Source organism: Coenobita brevimanus, chromosome 33 (assembly GCF_032717465.1).
Source record: "Coenobita brevimanus isolate Jiangsu-jjx chromosome 33, ASM3271746v2, whole genome shotgun sequence".
Taxonomy (NCBI): Eukaryota; Metazoa; Arthropoda; class Malacostraca; order Decapoda; family Coenobitidae; genus Coenobita; species Coenobita brevimanus.
The window spans coordinates 39,316,836-39,336,893 of NC_136986.1; the positions used below are offsets into that span (position 1 = coordinate 39,316,836).

General features: G+C 43.5%; 1 protein-coding gene across 1 annotated transcript; it reads left to right on the forward strand.

Moving 5' to 3' along the window:
- The first annotated feature begins 1,866 nt into the window (after positions 1-1,866).
- Positions 1,867-18,783, forward strand: LOC145395867 (uncharacterized). Its single transcript, XM_080269391.1, has 10 exons — positions 1,867-1,951; positions 6,749-6,979; positions 9,181-9,310; positions 12,042-12,198; positions 12,644-13,680; positions 14,667-14,929; positions 15,796-15,956; positions 16,422-16,523; positions 17,004-17,120; positions 18,445-18,783. Exons 1-10 carry the CDS (start codon positions 1,867-1,869, stop codon positions 18,781-18,783), a joined length of 2,622 nt encoding a protein of 873 aa, XP_080125517.1.
- Positions 18,784-20,058: the final 1,275 nt, after the last annotated feature.

Below are 20,058 nucleotides of genomic sequence, written 5' to 3' on the forward strand. Positions count from 1 at the left end.
CTGCACTTCTTTCCGACGGTACAAACTCAAACCACCGGACTGAAAAGGTCTAGGTGCACCCAGTCCATTAGCACCATATTGACGCTGTTCCATCATTCATCGCCTCTTATATCAGCAGAACACTGTCAAGGCGCCATAAAAAAAAGGCAGAAGACGTCGACTGAATTCTGATCGTGACTAAAGGCGCCTCTGCACACAAATTGAGTGAATATTGGATGCATTGCGTGAGCACCAACAAGAGTTTCCGATATTAGCTTTATACTCACAAATCTCGTGTGTGTGTGTGTGTGTGTGTGTGTGTGTGTGTGTGTGTGTGTGTGTGTGTGTGTGTGTGTGTGTGTGCTACATAATCCACTCCGTACAGTGTCTATCATATATCTCTACCCCTACACACCCACACCTCACTCCATCATCATTTCACCCTTTCACGCGGGAGGCTATTGGTCCTGTAGTGGTCAATTATCAGTAATTTTATAACCTTATGTCGTGTTAGGCCACTCAATATGGCTCATTACACAAAGGCGCTACACCAATACACGAGCAAAGCTATTTCTCATCTACATTGCTTTCTCCTCTTTATGATGATCACCTATTCTGTGTTTGCTCTCTCTCTCTCTCTCTCTCATACCACTACACTAACACTGCACTCTATTTCACATCTACATTGCCATCTTCCTCATTATTATGCTCCAACCAAACAGTATTTGCTCTCTCTCTCTCTCTCTCTCTCAAGCATGTCAAACTGGATACTATTCCTTTATTTCTCCACTAATTCACTTCAAACGTGGTACACTTGTTCCATGGGCAAATAACCAATGATTCCTTTCAAATTTCTCCCTTCAGAGTCTTGTAAATGTCTTCATGGGGTCAAAGGTCAAACTATAAAGAGACACATACTTCGCAAAATACGTGAAATGTGGCAACACGAATCCGTAGGGTTTATCGACTTTTGTGAGGAGTTCTTTATGTAGCTGGGACATTTTTATGGTGTGTGTGTGTGTGTGTGTGTGTGTGTGTGTGTGTGTGTGTGTGTGTGTGTGTGTGTGTGTGTGCGCGCGCGAGCGAGCGAGCGAGCGAGCGAGCGAGAGAGAGAGAGAGAGAGAGAGCGTGCGTGGAGACCATTCAGGATTCTCTTTACAAGGCAATTTTTATATCTCATTTACGTACTTGACTCATCATCTAGGAAGCCGTTTTTACCTTCAGCCAAACTATCATCATCATCATCATCACCACCACCATCATCATCATCATCATCGTTATCACCACCACCATCATCATCACCATCATCACCACTATGACTGACCATAATATCACCCGTACATTACCTGCACTTTCACAAACCATCATCATCATCATTATCACCACCACCACCATCATCATCATCATCATTGCCCTATATACGTGTACATTATCTGAATTATTATACACTTACACACTCAGCTCTGCACACACGATAGGAAGCCCGTTTTTGAAATCCAAGTGTACACATCATCATCATCAACATCATGAAGAAAGCTTTTGACTGTTCATTCTTCTCTGGCTTATGATTTGCGTACTCAGCTCTGGACATCAATTAGGAAGCCCGTTTCTTCCCTCCTCTTTCTCATTCTATCTCTGTGTCTGCTTTCCTCTTTTCCAACTTCTCCCTTTCCTTCCCGTCATTTCACTACTCTTCTTTCAAGTTCAGGTGGCTCTACACTGAGTGACAAGCCAAATAGTTTCTAGTAACTCAGGAAACTAACGCTGGGTGGTAATCATATAACCAAATTACGGGGTGATGTGAAGCCTGCTATGGTACCCCTGTTAGCTCGGTGGAGAGACAAATGCGGCGTTCATCCAGGAACCAAGCCTCCATATAATTCCCCGATGTCAACCGCAAAGGAACATCGCTTCAACGCACGAGACGGTCCTGCAGGGGCGGTTGCTTGCTTGCGGTTGATGGGTTTGCTAGGTCAGGAAGACTAGAACAGATCAGCAACAGCAGCTATAACTTGGCCTACAATGCTATCTCTCCACCTTGAATACTGAGGTGTCACAACAGGTCAACACTGCAATATGACGCTACCCACGAAGGGCTGAGAAACGATGCAGAGCCGTATCATTGTCTTCTTCTGCCACTGTTTTTTGTTTTGTTTTTCTTATGAAGGAAGAAGAAACCAAAGGCCAGGAGTCCGCAAACTGTTCCTTCCAAGAAAGAAAAAAAAGAACAACACAAAAGAGAGCCAAATTCAAGATCGGTTCATTTCGAGATGCCTGGACATACTGCGTTCGAAAGACCGGAGATCATAGGAAGTAGGAAGTACAGACAGAGGGAGACAGTTCCAGAGATGAAATGAGCTGTAATGGGACGAAAATCTGAACATGGTATAGAAAAAACGATACATTACGGATTGATTCACGCAAGACCCATCAACACCTACTTAAAAATAAAAATAAAAAATAAAAAAAAAGATGCCTTATATTTTATTTCCGATTCTTGATTTTTTTTTTTTTTCGTACTCAAGGGGACTTTATTGAGATTAAAATAGACAGCAAAATACGTCACCCAAGCGAAAGAGTTTTATCTATCTACCTATCTCTCTATCTATATACCTGTCTATCTATCTATCTACCTGTGTGTGTGTACCTATCTATCTATCTATTTATCTGTCACCCAATATATTACCACTAAGCCGGGAATAATCGAACCCGGGACTGTCAGGTGAGAGCCAGGCAGCATACCACTACACCACGACCAGGTAAACGTTATCCCACATCGTCACAGTCTTGCAACCAACGTCCCTCCGCCCCTACTGTGTGCCTGAGGAGTTTGAGTTAACCCCCTGGCGCTCGGGCAAGTAGATGCTCTTAACCTATCCCAAGCACTTACGGCAAGGCAGAATGAAGAGAGACACCTGTATTGTACACCGTAAGTTCTTGGGAGACGTTCAAAGCATCTACGTGCCCGAGCGCCAAGGGGTTAACTCATCCCCTCCAGGCCCACAGTGGGGGAGGAGGGACATTGGCTGCAAGACTGTGACAATGTGGGATACCTTTTACCTGGTCGTGGTGTAGTGGTATGCTGCCTGGCTCTCACCTGACAGTCCCGGGTTCGATTCCCGGCCTAGTGGTAATATACTGGATCGTTTTTCCTGTGTAAAGTGCAGATTTCTCTCTTCTTTATTTATCTGTGTGTGTGTGTGTGTGTGTGTGTGTGTGTGTGTGTGTGTGTGTGTGAGAGAGAGAGAGAGAGAGAGAGAGAGAGAGAGAGAGAGAGAGAGAGACATGGACAGACAGATATACACACAGATAGATACACAGATGATGAATGAACATAGATAGATAGATAGACAGATAGCATTTAGGATGGAGAAAGGCAGAAGTGAACAGGGTAGAGCCATATCAGCGCCACCACGTGAAGGCGTCTCACAATACATTATAAACATACTTTCCCATAAACCCTACCTGACTCCTAATTAAGCTAACTCAGGTGCGATGGGCAGGTGTTAGAGGAGGAAAGGTATGAAGAGCAATGACGTGGATTGATAAATAGGAGAGAGAGATTAGCTGGTTTATTTCTCTCTCTCTCTCTCTCTCTGTCTGTCTCTCTCTCTCTAATAGAACATTTCCTTAATTGTTTTTATAACTGCGTAAATTTAGCTCTACCTACGGATCTGTCTGTCCGTCTGTCTGTCTGTCAATCTATCTATCTATCTATCTATCTATCCATCTCTCTGTGTCTGTCTGTCTCAATATTCCCTTAATCATCTTTTAATAATTTTGTACCCTCTCTCTCTCTCTCTCTTCTCTCTCTCTCAATCAATCAATTTAGCCATCAATCTACCCGTGTCTATCTATCTATACAACCATATGTCTATCTATTGATCCATCCATGTAGCTATCCATCCATCTATCTATCTATCTATTTATCTTTCTCCCTGTCTATCTATCAACCGTATCTATCTATAAATCTGAATAGTCCCTTACCTACCTTTTACAACTCTCTCTCTCTCTCTCTCTCTCTCTCTCTCTCTCTCTCTCTCTCTCTCTGATCACCCCCTTGCATAACACAGAAGTCCCTCATGCACATCAATAAAACTCCTTTATATTTCACTCCTCCCCCCACTATCTTATTCATTTGGAGAGAGAGAGAGAGAGAGAGAGAGAGAGAGAGAGAGAGAGAGAAAGTGTGAAACAAGGCACATATCACCTCAACACAACACCCAACTCTAGATAATTACAGATCATTACCTGCAATTAGAGACAGGTCAATTAAAGCACTCAGAATCACCTTATATACGAAGGGAAATAAGAGGGTATGGAGTGAGGAAAGATGGGGAGGAAGGAATAATGTAGCACTGACGCTAAACCATAAATTGGCTACAAGGGAGGGGGTTTAAAGTGGTTTTGGCGATTACTCAACTGGGTGACAGAATTTGGCGTAGCACAGGGAGGAAGGGGGAATGGGTCGACGTCAACTGGAGATTTTGGCGATTAAGTAATTTGGTGACAGAATGGTTTGGCGTAGCACAGGGAGGAAGGAGGGATCACCGTAAAAGGGAGATTTTGGCGATTAAGTAATTTGGTGACAGAATGGTCTGGCGTAGCACAGGGAGGAAGGGAGGAGGGATCAGCATAAAAGGGAGATTTTGGCGATTAAGTAACTTGGTGATAGAATGGTTTGGCGTAATAAAGGGAGGAAGGGAGGAGGGATCAGCGCCTATGAGAGATTTTGGCGATTAGGTAACCTGCTGATGGAAGAATTTGGCGTAATACAGGGAGGAAGGGAGGAAAGGTCAGCGTAAAAGGGAGATTTTGGCGATTAAGCAGCCTGGTGATGGAAGAGTTTGGCGTAGTACAGGGGAGGAAGGGAGGAAACTCAACGCCACTGGGAAATCCTTAAACACTTCTTAAAACCTAAAGTCTAACCTGATAGCAGAGCGAAAATAAAAGGCTGGAAGAAACATGCAAACATCAAGAAGAGGTGGGACAGACGGGAAGAGGACAGTAAGGAGAGAAAGACAAGAGACAAACAGTCCCCTTTAGACAGCTCCTCTTACGACATGCAGGTATGGCTGGGGAAATGTTATGGGACTGTCAAAACGTGGCTACTAATCTCGTGAATAATAGAGTCTTCAGAGCCTACGTCCCACTGTCAGGAACTTTCCCACGACACGCCACGATCTTCATGTCTTCGTGTGTCGCCGCAGGTCGTCATGAGTAACGTGGCGTGACGTAGCGATGACGTGGCGCTGACGTGGAGAACTTGGTCATTCGTCGTGATTCATGGCGCTCTACGACAATTTTTGGAATGTTCAAAAATTGTCGGCTTGGGCGCTGACAAGGAAGAGAACGTGATATGTCGTGACGGTAACGCCATTTGTCTTAGCAGTATCTTAGCGTGTCGTAGGATGTCGTGCGATGTCGTAGCAATGTCTTGGTGTGTCTTAGCACTAACGTGACTGTGTCGTGAATTGGTCGTTTAAGCCTACCGTTTGAGGCACGATCGCGGCATTTCACCAAAATCATACCTCGAGGGTAAGATCGTGGTGATCGGGGCCGTTCTTAAAGATGAACTTGAATATGTGATACGGGCCTTAGGGAGAATATGGAAAGTTACGTATCAGTGCTAGTCACGAAGAAGTGCTGTGGTTGAGTGGGTAAGCTTTTGAGGTCTGGGATGTATTTTTCTTATGTCTTGCTATATCCTGCCAGTTATACTCAGCTGCATAGATTTTTAGACACAGAATTAACCCCGTCAGTACGACGCCTTTAAGCTGAAATAAACCGCATGGAGAGGGGAAATGATTCACCCGGATCCAAGGGGTTAAGAAGAGCAGACTGTTGTTGAGATGGCCGTGAGTTCGATCCATTCTAAGGCCGGGAAGAATCTAAGAATATGATTTTTGAAGGCGACAGGAAGGTGCCTTAGTTAGGTGTAATGATGTAATCGCCTGGTGTGTGTGTGTGTGTGTGTGTGTGTGTGTGTGTGTGTGTGTGTGTGTGTGTGTGTGTGTAGCAATATACTATGCATGGATACGTGTGTGTAAGTGTATGTGCGTGTACAAGATTTAAGGGCAAGTAAATATGCTTGCATGTACGTAAAGTATGTATGAGCGTATATATGTATCATCACACCCACCCACCCACACACACACACACACTCACACACACACACACACACACACACACACACACACACACACACACACACACTCTCTCTCACATACACACACACACACACACACTTCTTTTACATAGCGTGTCTAGGTTATTAAGACATTAGTAAATACAGACAAGATTGAGGAATATCATTTATGTATCGACCTCTCTCTCTCTCTCTCTCAATACTGACCTTACTTATGGCCCTTCGTCAAACACTACTTACTGGAGCCAGCCATTTTTTCTCTTTACTCAGAAATACTGTGAATAAAGAAACAGCAAACTCCACACACACACACACACACACACACACACACACACACACACACACACAATAGATAGACAGATGGATGGATAGATAGATATGTAGCTAGAGACACACAGATAGGTAGATAAACGGACAGACAGACAGGCAGATGGATAGACACGCAGAGGTAATATAGACAGATAGACAGGTAAATGGACAGAGTGACTCGCTGACTGTATGACATAGAGACGATAGACAGACAGATAGACAGACAGACAGATAGATAAATAGCTCTTCAACGCCGCCTACTTCCACCCAAACTTCCTACCCTCCTAACAACACCCCTTCTCCTCTCCACAGCACAAGACGGAGGGGAGACCACGAAAGTATTCAGCCTTCAGACGGACATTTGGAGTCTGGCAAGCAGCGAAGTCTACCTGAGATACGATATGAGAGCAGGAGTGACAGCAGAAGTCCCCCCACCTGCTGTCCTCACCATCTGCTACCGCTACAAGATTGAGCAGTACCGGGATGGGGTGTATTTCTTCTCCTATGCAACCGCTGATCATTTAGACAACGTTATCTTGCTGTGTGAGTTTAGAGATGAGGCAGGGAAGTTGGAAGGTTGTGTGTGTGTGGGAGGGGTGGGGTTGTGTGTGTGTAGGGGGCGGGGTTGTGTGTGTGTGTGTGTGTGGGTGGGTGTTGGAGTGCGTGTGTGTGTGGGTGGGTGTTGGAGTGCGTGTGTGTGTGTGTGTGGGGGGGGGGGTAGAGAAATCACAAGAAAAGTTTACAATATTATCTGTTTTGCTGTGTGTGTGTGTGTGTGTGTGTGTGTGTGTGTGTGTGTGTGTGTGGAGAGAAATCACAAGAAAAGTTTACAATATTATCTGTTTTGCTGTGTGTGTGTGTGGGGGTGGGGTAGAGAAATCACAAGAAAAGTTTACAATATTATCTGTTTTGCTGTGTGTGTGTGTGTGTGTGTGTGTGTGTGTGTGTGTGTGTGTGTGTGTGTGTGTGTGTGTGTGTGTGTGTGTGTGTGTGGAGAGAAATCACAAGAAAAGTTTACAATATTATCTGTTTTGATGTGTGTGTGTGGGGGTGGGGTAGAGAAATCACAAGAAAAGTTTACAATATTATCTGTTTTGCTGTGTGTGTGTGTGTGTGTGTGTGTGTGTGTACAGAAATGACATAGAAAAAGTTATCACAGTATCTGCTTGATGATGATGATGATGATGATAATGATGACGACGTGAAGAAGGAGGAGGAGGAGGAGAATGATAATAACGATGATGATGATGATAATGATAATGATGATAATTTCTAGCCAATATTATCATGAAAATAAAGTTAAAATATTGTCCTTCTTGCAGCACCCCATATTTCATTTCTCATTTCGGAAAATATCGAACTCTTTAAAGCGAAATTCACTGTACAATTGCTAAAAAAGAAATGAGGTTCCTCTTCCTTTCCATCAGCTATACTCCTTTCACTCCAACTTGGCCTAAAACTACCTTGTCTCCATCGTAATTGCTCAGTTGTAGTAATAGATTAGCACCGGAATACGATGCTAGTCACGAAGAAGTGCCTTGGAAAGTATGTAGAGCCACAAAATTATACTCTATTCACTCTAACTTGGCCTAAAACTGTTATATCTCCATCGTAATTGCTCAGTTGTAGTAATAGATTAACTCGAATATGATGCTAGTCACGAAGAAGTGCCTTGGAAAGTACGTAGAGACAGAAAATAATACTCTATTCACTCTAACTTGGCCTAAAATTACCTTCTCTCCATCGTAACTGCTCAGTTGTAGTAACAGATTAACACCAGAATACGATGTTAGTCACGAAGAAGTGCCTTGGAAAGTACGGAGAGCCAGAAAATTATACTCTATTCACTCTAACTTGGCCTAAAATTGCCATCTCTCTTTCCTAAATGCTCAGTTGTAGTAACACTAAGATATGATCCTAGTCACGAAGAAGTGCCTTGGAAAGAATGTAGAACCACAGCATTATCTCATTCTGCCATACACGAAATAAGCTGCAAAAGGAAGAAAATCAAGGCCAAGTTAAAGTGAACAGAGTATAGTATTGAAGTTATAATTAAACGTTATTAATAAGTCTACCTATCCACCTATTGCCAGACGCCTTAATCCCGTAAGGGGCGGCCATAAACAAATCGCCTCCATGTCGCCCTGTCCCCCGCCACTTCATTGCACTGCTCCCAGCTCACACACCCCTCTCTCATATACCTCTCCACTCCATCCCTCCATCTCATCCTTGGCCTCCCCCTCCCTCTCCCCCCCCTCCACCTCATTCACATACACTCTCCTCGTCAGTCTCTCACCCACCATGCAAATTACAGTATCAAATTCATCTTTACCTAAACAATACTCATGTCACATTAACTTGGCCTAAAATTGCCATCCCTCTGTCTCGATTGCTGAGTTGTAAGAGACTGATGCTAGCTTATGATGCTAGTCACGAAGAAGTGCTATGGATAGGATGTAGAGAAAAAGTATTCCCTTATTCTGCCACTGAGCTACGTGAAATAAGCTGCAAAAAGGTGATCATCTGGGCCAAGTTAAGGTGAAAGGAGTATAACATGAAACAGGTTAGGGAGGAACGGAAGGAGGTACAGGATTATTGCACAGAACTGTACATCAATTTCCTGTTCCTCTTTCCGAATGTACAGACCAGAGAGAGAGAAGGAAGTGTGCACCTAATTCCTGTACAACTCCCCATATGTACAGATGGAAATGTGCATATAATTCCTGTACTTCTCCCCTGTGCAGATCAGCGAGAGCACACAATGAACATGTACTACAATGACGTGGAAGCCTCTGTGGACATGAGCCTAACAGTGCCCGACACCCTGGCACTCTGGCACCACCACTGTCACCTCATTAGCTTCCCGGATTACAGGTAGGATTTTCGGATTACAGGTAGGATTTCCGGATTACAGGTAGGATTTCCGGATTACAGGTAGAATTTCCAGATTACAGGTAGGATTTCCGGATTACAGGTAACTAGATTTCCCGATTACAGGTAACATTTAATTAGTCAGGTGCATCTATGGTACACTAGAGACACACAGGTACATACACTTCACATATACTTAGGACATTCATATACACACTGCCCACACTTCACATATATTTACACCCATATACACACTGCCCACACTTCACATATATTTACACACCCATATACACACTGCCCACACTTCACATATATTTACACCCATATACACACTGCCCACACTTCACATATATTTACACACCCATATACACACTGCCAACACTTCACATATATTTACACACCCATATACACACTGCCCACACTTCACATATATTTACACACCCATATACACACTGCCCACACTTCACATATATTTACACACCCATATACACACTGCCCACACTTCACATATATTTACACACCCATATACACACTGCCCACACTTCACATATATTTACACACTCATATACACACTGCCCACACTTCACATTTATTTTACACACTCATATACACACTGCCCACACTTCACATATATTCTATACACTCATATACACACTGCCAACACTTCACATATATTTCACACACCCATATACACACTGCCCACACTTCACATATATTCTATACACTCATATACACACTGCCAACACTTCACATATATTTCACACACCCACATACACACTGCCCACACTTCACAATTATTCTACACATTCGTATACACACTGCCAACACTTTACATATATTTTACACACCCATATACACACTGCCCACACTTCACATATATTCAGCACATTCATATACACACTGCCAACACTTCACATATATTTACACACCCATATACACACTGCCCACACTTCACATTTTTTACACACCCATATACACACTGCCAACACTTCACATATATTCTACACACTCATATACACATTGCCCACACTTCACATATATTTTACACTCTCAAATACACATTGCCCACACTTCACATATATTCTATACACTCATATACACACTGCCAACACTTCACATATATTTTACACACCCATATACACACTGCCCACACTTCACATATATTCTACACACTCATATACACACTGCCCACACTTCACATATATTTTACACACTCATATACACACTGCCCACACTTCACATATTTTACACACCCACATACACACTGCCCACACTTCACAATTATTCTACACATTCGTATACAGACTGCCAACACTTTACATATATTTTACACACCCATATACACACTGCCCACACTTCACATATATTCAGCACATTCATATACACACTGCCAACACTTCACATATATTTTACACACCCATATACACACTGCCAATACTTCACATATTTACACACCCATATACACACTGCCAACACTTCGCATTTTTTACACACCCATATACACACTGCCAACACTTCACATATATTCTACACACCCATATACACACTGCCAACACTTCACATATATTCTACACACTCATATACACACTGCCCACACTTCACATATATTTTACACGCTCATATACACACTGCCCACACTTCACATATATTTTACACACCCATATACACACTGCCAACACTTCGCATTTTTTACACACCCATATACACACTGCCAACACTTCACATATATTTACACACTCATATACACACTGCCCACACTTCACATATATTTTACACACTCATATACACACTGCCCACACTTCACATATATTCTACACACCCATATACACACTGACTACACTTCACAATTATTTTACACACCCATATACACACTGACTACACTTCACATACACTCATATACACACTGTTCACACTTCACATATATTTTACACACATACACTGCCAACACTTCACACACACTTCAGGAACTCAGCTACACTACACTTCACACTCAAGTACATATCATACATATTTCCTCTAATTACAGCGTATTTATGTGTGTATTATCATTTAAATCTTATTTTTCATCTATCTACCTATCTATCTATCTACCTACCTATCTATCTATCTATCTATCTACCTACCTACCTACCTATCTATCTATCTATCTATCTAGGTATCTACCTACCTACCTATCTGTCTATCTATCTACCTACCTACGTACCTACCTATCTATACCTACTTATTTATCTATCTACCTACCTACTTATCTATCTGCGTACCTATCTATCTATCTACAGGTGAGCAAAGGTGTTTCTGTCTCTGTGTGTAAGTGTCTATGTTATATATGCGTGTAAGTCTAAGTATGTGTTGGGGAGGCGGTGGCTCAATCGGTCGAGAGTTGGCCTGCAGTCCTCACGGACGGGGTTCAAATCCCGCTACGGGAGGAAAACAGTTTAAGGATTTGAATTTCATAAATATCAGACTTTACCGATCTACCAGAAGACCCGCCGACATGTCGTAAAAATAACCCCGCTAATACCAATACACCAGTCTTGTATGAGACAACCCTAGCATGTACCGTATTCAATATGGACGGTGGGTTTTAGCGCCGAAGTGGTGACATGTAGAGGTGTACGGTACGTAGGAGGACTACTGGGCCTTGAAAGCAGGCTGTGATCCCTATGCCCAGAGTCGGTCACATAAAAAAAAAAAATATATGCGTAAATAGGTACACATCCCAAAACGTTCACAGACTGTACGTGGACGGGGAGCTAGCAGGATCCGGAACCATGGTCGGGGCTCCGAATCCAGTGATCCACATGAACGGAACTGTTTATATTGGACAGGAACAGGATGCGCTGGCTGGAGGTCTTGACGCCATGCAGTCTACAAGTGCTTATATTGCACAGGTAAAGCATTCTCTCTCTCTTCTCTCTGTCTGTCTGTCTGTCTCTGGTCTAAAAGTGCTCATATTGTACAGGTAAATCATCTCTCTTCTATCCTCTTCCCCCTCCTCTTCCGCCTTCTCTATCTACTTCATCTTCTGTTTCTCTTCCCTCTCTCTCTGGTCTACAAGTGCTCATACTGCATTGGTAAATCATCTCTTCTCCTCAAACTTTTTCTTCTCAATCTCCTTCATCTTCTGCTTCTCTTTTCTTCTCTCTCTCTCTCTCTTCCAATAAAAAAAATTCTATCTACTGTAATAAGCAAAAAAATAACCTTTCTAACACCAAGCACAAATTTTCTCATCTGACCATTCACATATGAGAAATAAACCTGACTTTAGGGATATTTGTTGTACACTAATTTATCGATCTATCTATTTATCTACCTATCTATCTATCTACCTGGCAGATGAACGTATGGGACAGACTGCTGGATGAGAGCACTATCGCTAAAATGGCCTCCTGCAAGAGCAATCCTCTAGGCAACCTCCTCTCGACTGACGTGCAGCAATTTGAGGTGGTGGGGGCGAAAGAGGGCGTTCAGAAAATATCCACCCTCTGTCAAAATGAACCCGAATTCGTCGTCATCCCGGAGAAATGGAACCTTGAACCCTCCCTCTTCTTCTGTAGGGTCAGCAGCTCAGAGATGTTCATTCCAACCAGCGATCAGGTCAACCAAAAATTATTCAACCAGACGCGGGATTTTTTGAGACAGTGTGGGGGAAAGAGCTATCGGCTTCTGAGGCTCGGGGCTACTGACAGAGACGCTGATGGTGACTGGAGGAGGTTTGGGGATAACGGGAGGCTTTCTTACACCGCCTGGGCCCCCGGGGAACCCAATGATGGCCTAAAATCCGACTGCGTGGTCATGAAGAAGTCCCTCAATCGCTGGGGTGACGTGGACTGCAAGGATGAGTACTGTTTCGCGTGCCTCAAGGACAAGACCAGGTACCTCCAAATCCGCGGTCTCTGCCAGCAGAAGGAGCATCATACGCGGTTCATTCTAGACGGGTACGTGAATGACCGCCCCTTCTTCCGCGGGTACTACGGTCACGCGGTCTTCATGAACACGGACGGGGAGTGGGTGTTACTCTACGTCCTTGGTAACGTAACGCTTGCCGTCATGGAGCCACGTCGCACACTCACCACAGACTATCCCTTAGGCCGTCGCAATTGGAAAGTACTGCACCCCTTCTGTCACCACTTAGCGGGGGACACCGTGCAACTTAGCCTCTCCCCTTGTAAAACTGAGGACTTTATGTGTTCAGACGGCTCCTGCGTGGCTCGGAACGTACGCTGCAACCTCCTGAACGACTGCCCAGACCATAGCGACGAGGAACACTGCAATCTTGTTGAATTTAGTGAGGGTTACAGACGGCATCAACCCCCACCAGGCGTTACTTCCAAAGACCCGCTTGTCGTCACCCCCACCGTCAAGATTATCAGGTGTGTGTGTGTGTGTGTGTGTGTGTGTGTGTGTGTGTGTGTGTGTGTGTGTGTGTGTGTGACTTCCTCGTACATGACCCCATCCTGACCTACATGAAGAGGGAAGCCAATCTTAAGGAAGGAAGAAGATTTTACGCGTCTTGAAAGATTCTCTCTTTCTCTCTCTCTCTCTCCCTCTAGTGAAGGGATCTGGTATAGTTTGTCAATTTAAACACTACTAGATACCTCCTTTCAAGATTTACATGATCGCCCGTTGGCTGCAATAGATGATGATGATGATGATGATGATGATGATGATGATGATGATGGTAATGATGATGATGTTAATGGTGATGATGATAATGACAACAGTAGTAGTAGTAGTAGTAGTAGTAATAGTGGTAGTACAGTAGTAGTAGTAGTAGTAACTTGAATGCTGTACAATTGCCCGATGACAATTTTGATAAAAACTTGCCGTAGCCATTGGCCACTAGAAGCCATGCCATAAAGGGACCTTGAAGTCAAGGTCACTGATCTTGTCCATGTCACCTTAGGTCATCACAGTCTATAAGTCCACCAAGTTTGGTGGCTCTGGCTTTATTATTTCATATAAAATCAGATGACTCCTGTCTTCTCAAGTAGTCCCAAATTTTGGACCATGGGTGATCTTAGAGAACACTGATCCGATCCGGAATATGTTAAAAACTGCGTTCTGGTCACGTCCCTGGTATATGCCATCAAAATTTCAGCCCTCTAATTTAAGCGGTTCTTGGGCTTTAGCGTCGCTTTCTTTCTGGATCCTATCCGGGTTCCGGCGGTGGGATCAGGATGATGTTTGGTCAGATGAAGCGGCCAACCAGTGCTATAACATGGCAAAGAATGACGGCTGTATCTCAAACATTATCCCAACAGCAGCTATTTGAATCTTCTCAACAATAATAATATTACTGATAAAAACAAGAAAACTGTAGGAGGTTTAAATAATAACACTAACACTCTTCCCTCAGGTTCTCCAACGTGGATGACCTTAACCTCGCTCTCTTCATCGAGCTTGAAATCATCCTCACGTGGACAGACAGAGGGGTCAATTTCAAGAACATCAAAGCCAAGGCAGAGAACAAGCTGTCACAGGAGGAGGCGCGGCAGGTGTGGCAGCCCGAGACGGAATTCTTAAACGTGAATGATGGTCGCCTGCAGCAGCTGAAAAAGACGGTGTTCGTGGAGAGGACTGGGGAGCCTGACCCGCCTCTGTTTAATGATGTGGAGATGGGTGGGTTGCAGAGATGGGTGGTTTCCTTCTCCTCCTCCTCCTCCTCCTTCTTCTTCTTCTCCTCCTTCTTCTTCTTCTTCTTGGCCTGTTTTTTTCTTCTTCTTCTTCACCCAAACCGAACACTGTTTACTGACGTGAAGATGGGTGAGTTGCAAAGATGGTGAGCTTCCTTCTTCTTCGCCTCTTCCTCCTCCTCCTTCTTCTTCTCCTCCTCCTCCTTCTTCTTCCTCCTGTCCTTGCTCTTCTTCTTAAGCCTGGCCCATTTCTTTTTCATGATGTTATGATGGGTTAATTTTTGACATGGATGGTTTTCTTGTTCTTATCTCTCTCTCTCTCTCTCTCTGGACCCAACCTCAACTCATCCTGGAAAAGAGGTCTGGATGATGATGATGATAATAATGATGATGATAATTGTGGTGATGATGATGATAACTTTTGGTGGTGGTGGTGATAATAATGGTAATGATGATGACGATGATGATGATGATGATGATGGTGGTGGTGGTGGTGGTGGTGGTGGTAACGATGATGATGATGATGATAATGGTGGTGGTGGTGGCGGTGGTGATAATAATGGTAATGATGATGACGATGACGAAGAAGATGATGATGATGATGATGATGATGATGATGATGATAATGGTGGTGGTGGTGGTGGTGATAATGATGATGACGATGATGATAAGGGTGGTGCTGGTGATGATGAAGGCGAAGACGACGATGACGATGACGACGACGACGATGATGATGATGACGACGACAACGATGACGATGATGATAATGACGACGACGACGATGATGATGATGATGATGATGAATGATAACTCTGGCCGGGACGGGGTTAAAATTTCCGCCTCTCGTTGCAGACACGGTGTTCCCATCGAGTGCAGGGAGGCTGGTGCAACGAACGCAATATTCCGCCAGTTTCTCTTGCAACTTTGTCTTGTTCAAGTACCCCTTCGACACCCAAACCTGCAGTGTCTTCCTTAGGCTCACTTCAGCAACATCCCAGGTGGTGACGTTCAGGGTAGGTGGTGGACAGGTGGTTAAGTATACACACACGGAGGTAGGAGATACGTAGGCAGGTAGGTAATTAGACTGGAGAAAGGGAAAGAGGTGATTGAAGGAGCGTGAGGGAAAGAGGGAGAGATGGGTGTGAGAAGTATGACAGGAAGAAGGGAAAGAAGGTAGGTGAAAGGTGAGGGAGAGGGCGTAGGAGGTGAGGCTGGGCGGAGAGGAAGGAAGAGAGATGGGACGGAGAAATTGAAAGGTAAGTGATGGAGAGATGGGTAAGTATACACACAGAGAGACATATTTACTTACAGGAAGGTAGGTAGGGGGGTAAGTAGGCAGGTAGGTAGACAGACCGGTGCATAAAAACTTGTATTAAAAAGACTGATTGATTAAGACGGAGAAATTGAAAGGATTACACGCAGAGAGAGAGAGAGAGAGATAGACCAAACACCTACCCTTATCCTCCCCTATCCCACAGAATGCATCAGTCGAATATGGTGGACTGCGGGACCTACCTAAGTACACAGTGGGGTCCCTCACCGCCACCACAGACCACTCCAGACCAAATGACCGTCTTCAGGTGAGCGGACGGCCCTGCAGGTGAGGTTAATGAGATAGGGGTGTTAATAGCACAGGTAGGTGAGGTAAACAGTGGAGTTCTTTTACCGATACACACAAACAGGTAGTGACAGATTGACAGAATGTTAGGTAGATGGATACGTAGATATATATAAAGAGAGAGATTATATACCGTAGATAGATTATATATAGATAAGTAGATGTGTTAGATTATAGAGAGACAGTATTAGACGGATGTAATGTTAGACGGACAGATAAACAGATAGATAGACAGAATGTTAGATAGATGGCCAACAGACAGATAGATATAGAATGTTAGATAGATAGATAGCGAGAGATAGACAGATACTGACATTTTCCACATATATCACACACGAGCATATCAAGGTGTCAGGCCCCAAAATAAATCGCTTCTAAAAAAACGTTACATCCCCCCCAACTGGAACAGGACTCAAACCATCTGAAACCATCCTCCTTTCAGGCGACATTCGAACTACACAGGCGGTACTCCCTGCTCGTCCTCATCATCTTCCTCCCTACGATACTACTCATTGTAATTGGCTATACCACGTTATTCGTCAAACTACAGCTGCTACAGGTGAGAAAAAGAGAGAGAGAGAGAGAGAGAGGGAGGGGAGTAGTGTGTGGTGTGTGTGTGTGTGTGTGTGTGTGTGTGCGTGTGTGTGTGCGTGCGTGTGTGTGCGTGCGTGTGTGTGCGTGCGTGCGTGCGTGCGTGTGTGTGTGTGTGTGTGTGTGTGTGTGTGTGTGTGTGTGTGTGTGTGTGTGTGTGTGTGTGTGTGTGTGTGTGTGAGAGAGAGAGAGAGAGAGAGAGAGAGAGAGAGAGAGAGAGAGAGAGAGAGAGAGAGAGAGAGAGAGAGAGAGTACAATTTTCCCTATATCCATAATCATGTACTGTACAAATTATAGACCCACACCTGGATATAATACTCCTAGTTAAGTAATACATACACAGGTAAAATTTAACACCTGTAGCAAGATTCCCTGAACATGTAGGTAGAGAAAATATATACACACACACATACACTGCACTCATACATCATACATACACACACATCACACACATATACATCATACATACATCACACGCATACATCACTCTCTCTCTCTCTCTCACACACACACACAAACTCTCCAATTCAACTTTCATCACTCAAATACCCACTAAATATCTCAGTCTCTCAGATGTAGCTTCACAATTCTACTTCCTATCTATCTATCTATTGCCAGACGCCTTAATCCCTATCTATCTATTGCCAGACGCCTTAATCCCGTCAGGGGTGGCCACAAACAAATCGCTCCGTCCCCCGCCATTTCACTGCCCTGCTTCCTCTTCAACCAAATCTCTTACGATGCCTCTCCTCAACGCCTCTTCTCTCCATTACCTCCAGCTGTCTCTCCATTACCTCCAGCTGTCTCTCCATTACCTCCAGCTCTCTCCAATACCTCCAGCTCTCTCCAATACCCCCAGTTATCCATCCAAATACTCCACACGTCTCTCAGTGCCATTACAAAGCCTTAACTTCCCATATATTCGAGTAACCATGAAACTCACTCTTTTGGTTCCCTACACAAACTTCAGCCAAAATAACCCTCTTCTTATTTCTCCAGTATCAATCATTCTCTCTCCAATACCTCCAATTTTCTCTCCAGTATCTCCCAGTACCTCCAATTTTCTCCCCAGTATCTCCAAATATCTCCAAAACACCTCCAATCTCCAAAGGTTTGCGCCATCATAAGAGTAAAAACTCTTTCGGTTCGCTACATTTTCTTTAATCAACTTTCGAGTTATCTCTCAAAATTTTCTTTAAATTATCTCTTCAATATCTCCAACTTTCTCTCCAATATCTCCAAGTACCTCCAACTTTCTCTCCAGTATCTCCAAGTCTCTCCAATCTCCACAGGTTCGCGCCATCATGAGCCTGACAACTTTACTGGTCATGTACACCCTCTTCAATCAAGTGTCCTCCGCGCTCCCAGACACAGCCTATATCAAGATGGTGGATTTGTGGTTCTTCTTCTGCATCTTCCTCCTCTTCTTCCTCATCGTGGTGCACATCCTGGCCGAAAATTTGCCCCCAGAAGCCGCCAAGGAGAAAAAGAAACCGGGGTCTGGTGGTTTGATAAAAGTTGAGCCGTACAGGAGGGAGTACTTTCAAGATCGGCCGAAAGAGGGCAGGACGTGCAGGCAAGATGGCCGCCGTTTGTTTACCTTTACGTTTTCTGTGGCTGCGTTGTCTTAACACACTCTCTCTCTCTCTCTCTCTCATAATCTGACGTCTGAAAATACTTACCAAGATTTAGCCTATTATTAACTGTATATAAAAGTTTAGTGTTTATATTCAGTTATGTTATTTTTCATGTGGTATTTACATTCACTTCTGGCATCTATTTTCTTTTTATTTACAGTTATTGTTAGATGCATTTCGAATTATTTTTCATTATTTATTTGTGTCCATTCATAAGGTGTTTTTAATCATTATACAGTATATCTATTTATCCATCTATCAATCTTATTTTTATTCTGAACCAACTCTCTCTCCCTCTCTCTCTCTCTCTCAAGTCCCAAGGTTATTTATCAAAGTGTTTACGCTATCTGGAGTGTCAGGAAGCTATTATTGGGTGTTTATGAGGACAGCTATTATAAAAGTTTAGGGCCTATTTTGAGTTCTTGAAACCTGATGCTGAATGTTTATGAAGTCTCAGAGCTATTTCTACAATGATTTAATGCCACTTTGAGTTTTCCTAGACTATTTTCAGTGTTACAAACTAATTTATCAGTCTTTTAAGCTACTTTGAGAGTTCTGAAGCTATTTTCTTGGGTGCTTACATAATCGTAGGTCCGTTGTTCATGCTTCTGAGGTTATTCTGAGCGTTTCGAAGCTTCTTTTGAATGTGTATGAAGCCGTACAGCTGCTATTAATATTACTGGGGCTATTTTGAGCGTGCTGATGCTATAACTATGTCCTCGGAAGCTATTCTTGTAGGCCTAAAAAGTTTGAGGCTTATTTTAAATATTTTTCAGACCCCCCCATATCTCTCTCTCTCTCTCAGTGTTCCGTAGTTATTTTTACGAAGTCTTTGGTATATTTTGAAATCTTAAAGGGAAATATCGAGTGTCTCTAAGCGATTTTGATTTTGTTTTTTTTTGCAATTTTTGAGGATTACGTAAGCTTTGTGTGTGTGTGTGTGTGTGTGTGTGTGTGTGTGTGTGTGTGTGTGTGTGTGTGTGTGTGTTTTGAGTCTAAGTGTTAGGTGGCTATTCGTTGTGTGTGTGTGTGTGTGTGTGTGTGTGTGTGTGTGTGTGTGTGTGTGTGTGTGTGTGTGTGTGTGTGTGTGTGTGTGTTTTGAGTCTAAGTGTTAGGTGGCTATTCTTTGTGTGTGTGTGTGTGTGTGTGTGTTGCTAATTTCGTTCATCTTTTCAGGTGGTGGAGGAGCCTGACTGCCGAAATGTTGCTGCACCGTGTTCGATCCATCTATATACCTGTTATTTTGATTCTGTTTAACATGATCTTCTG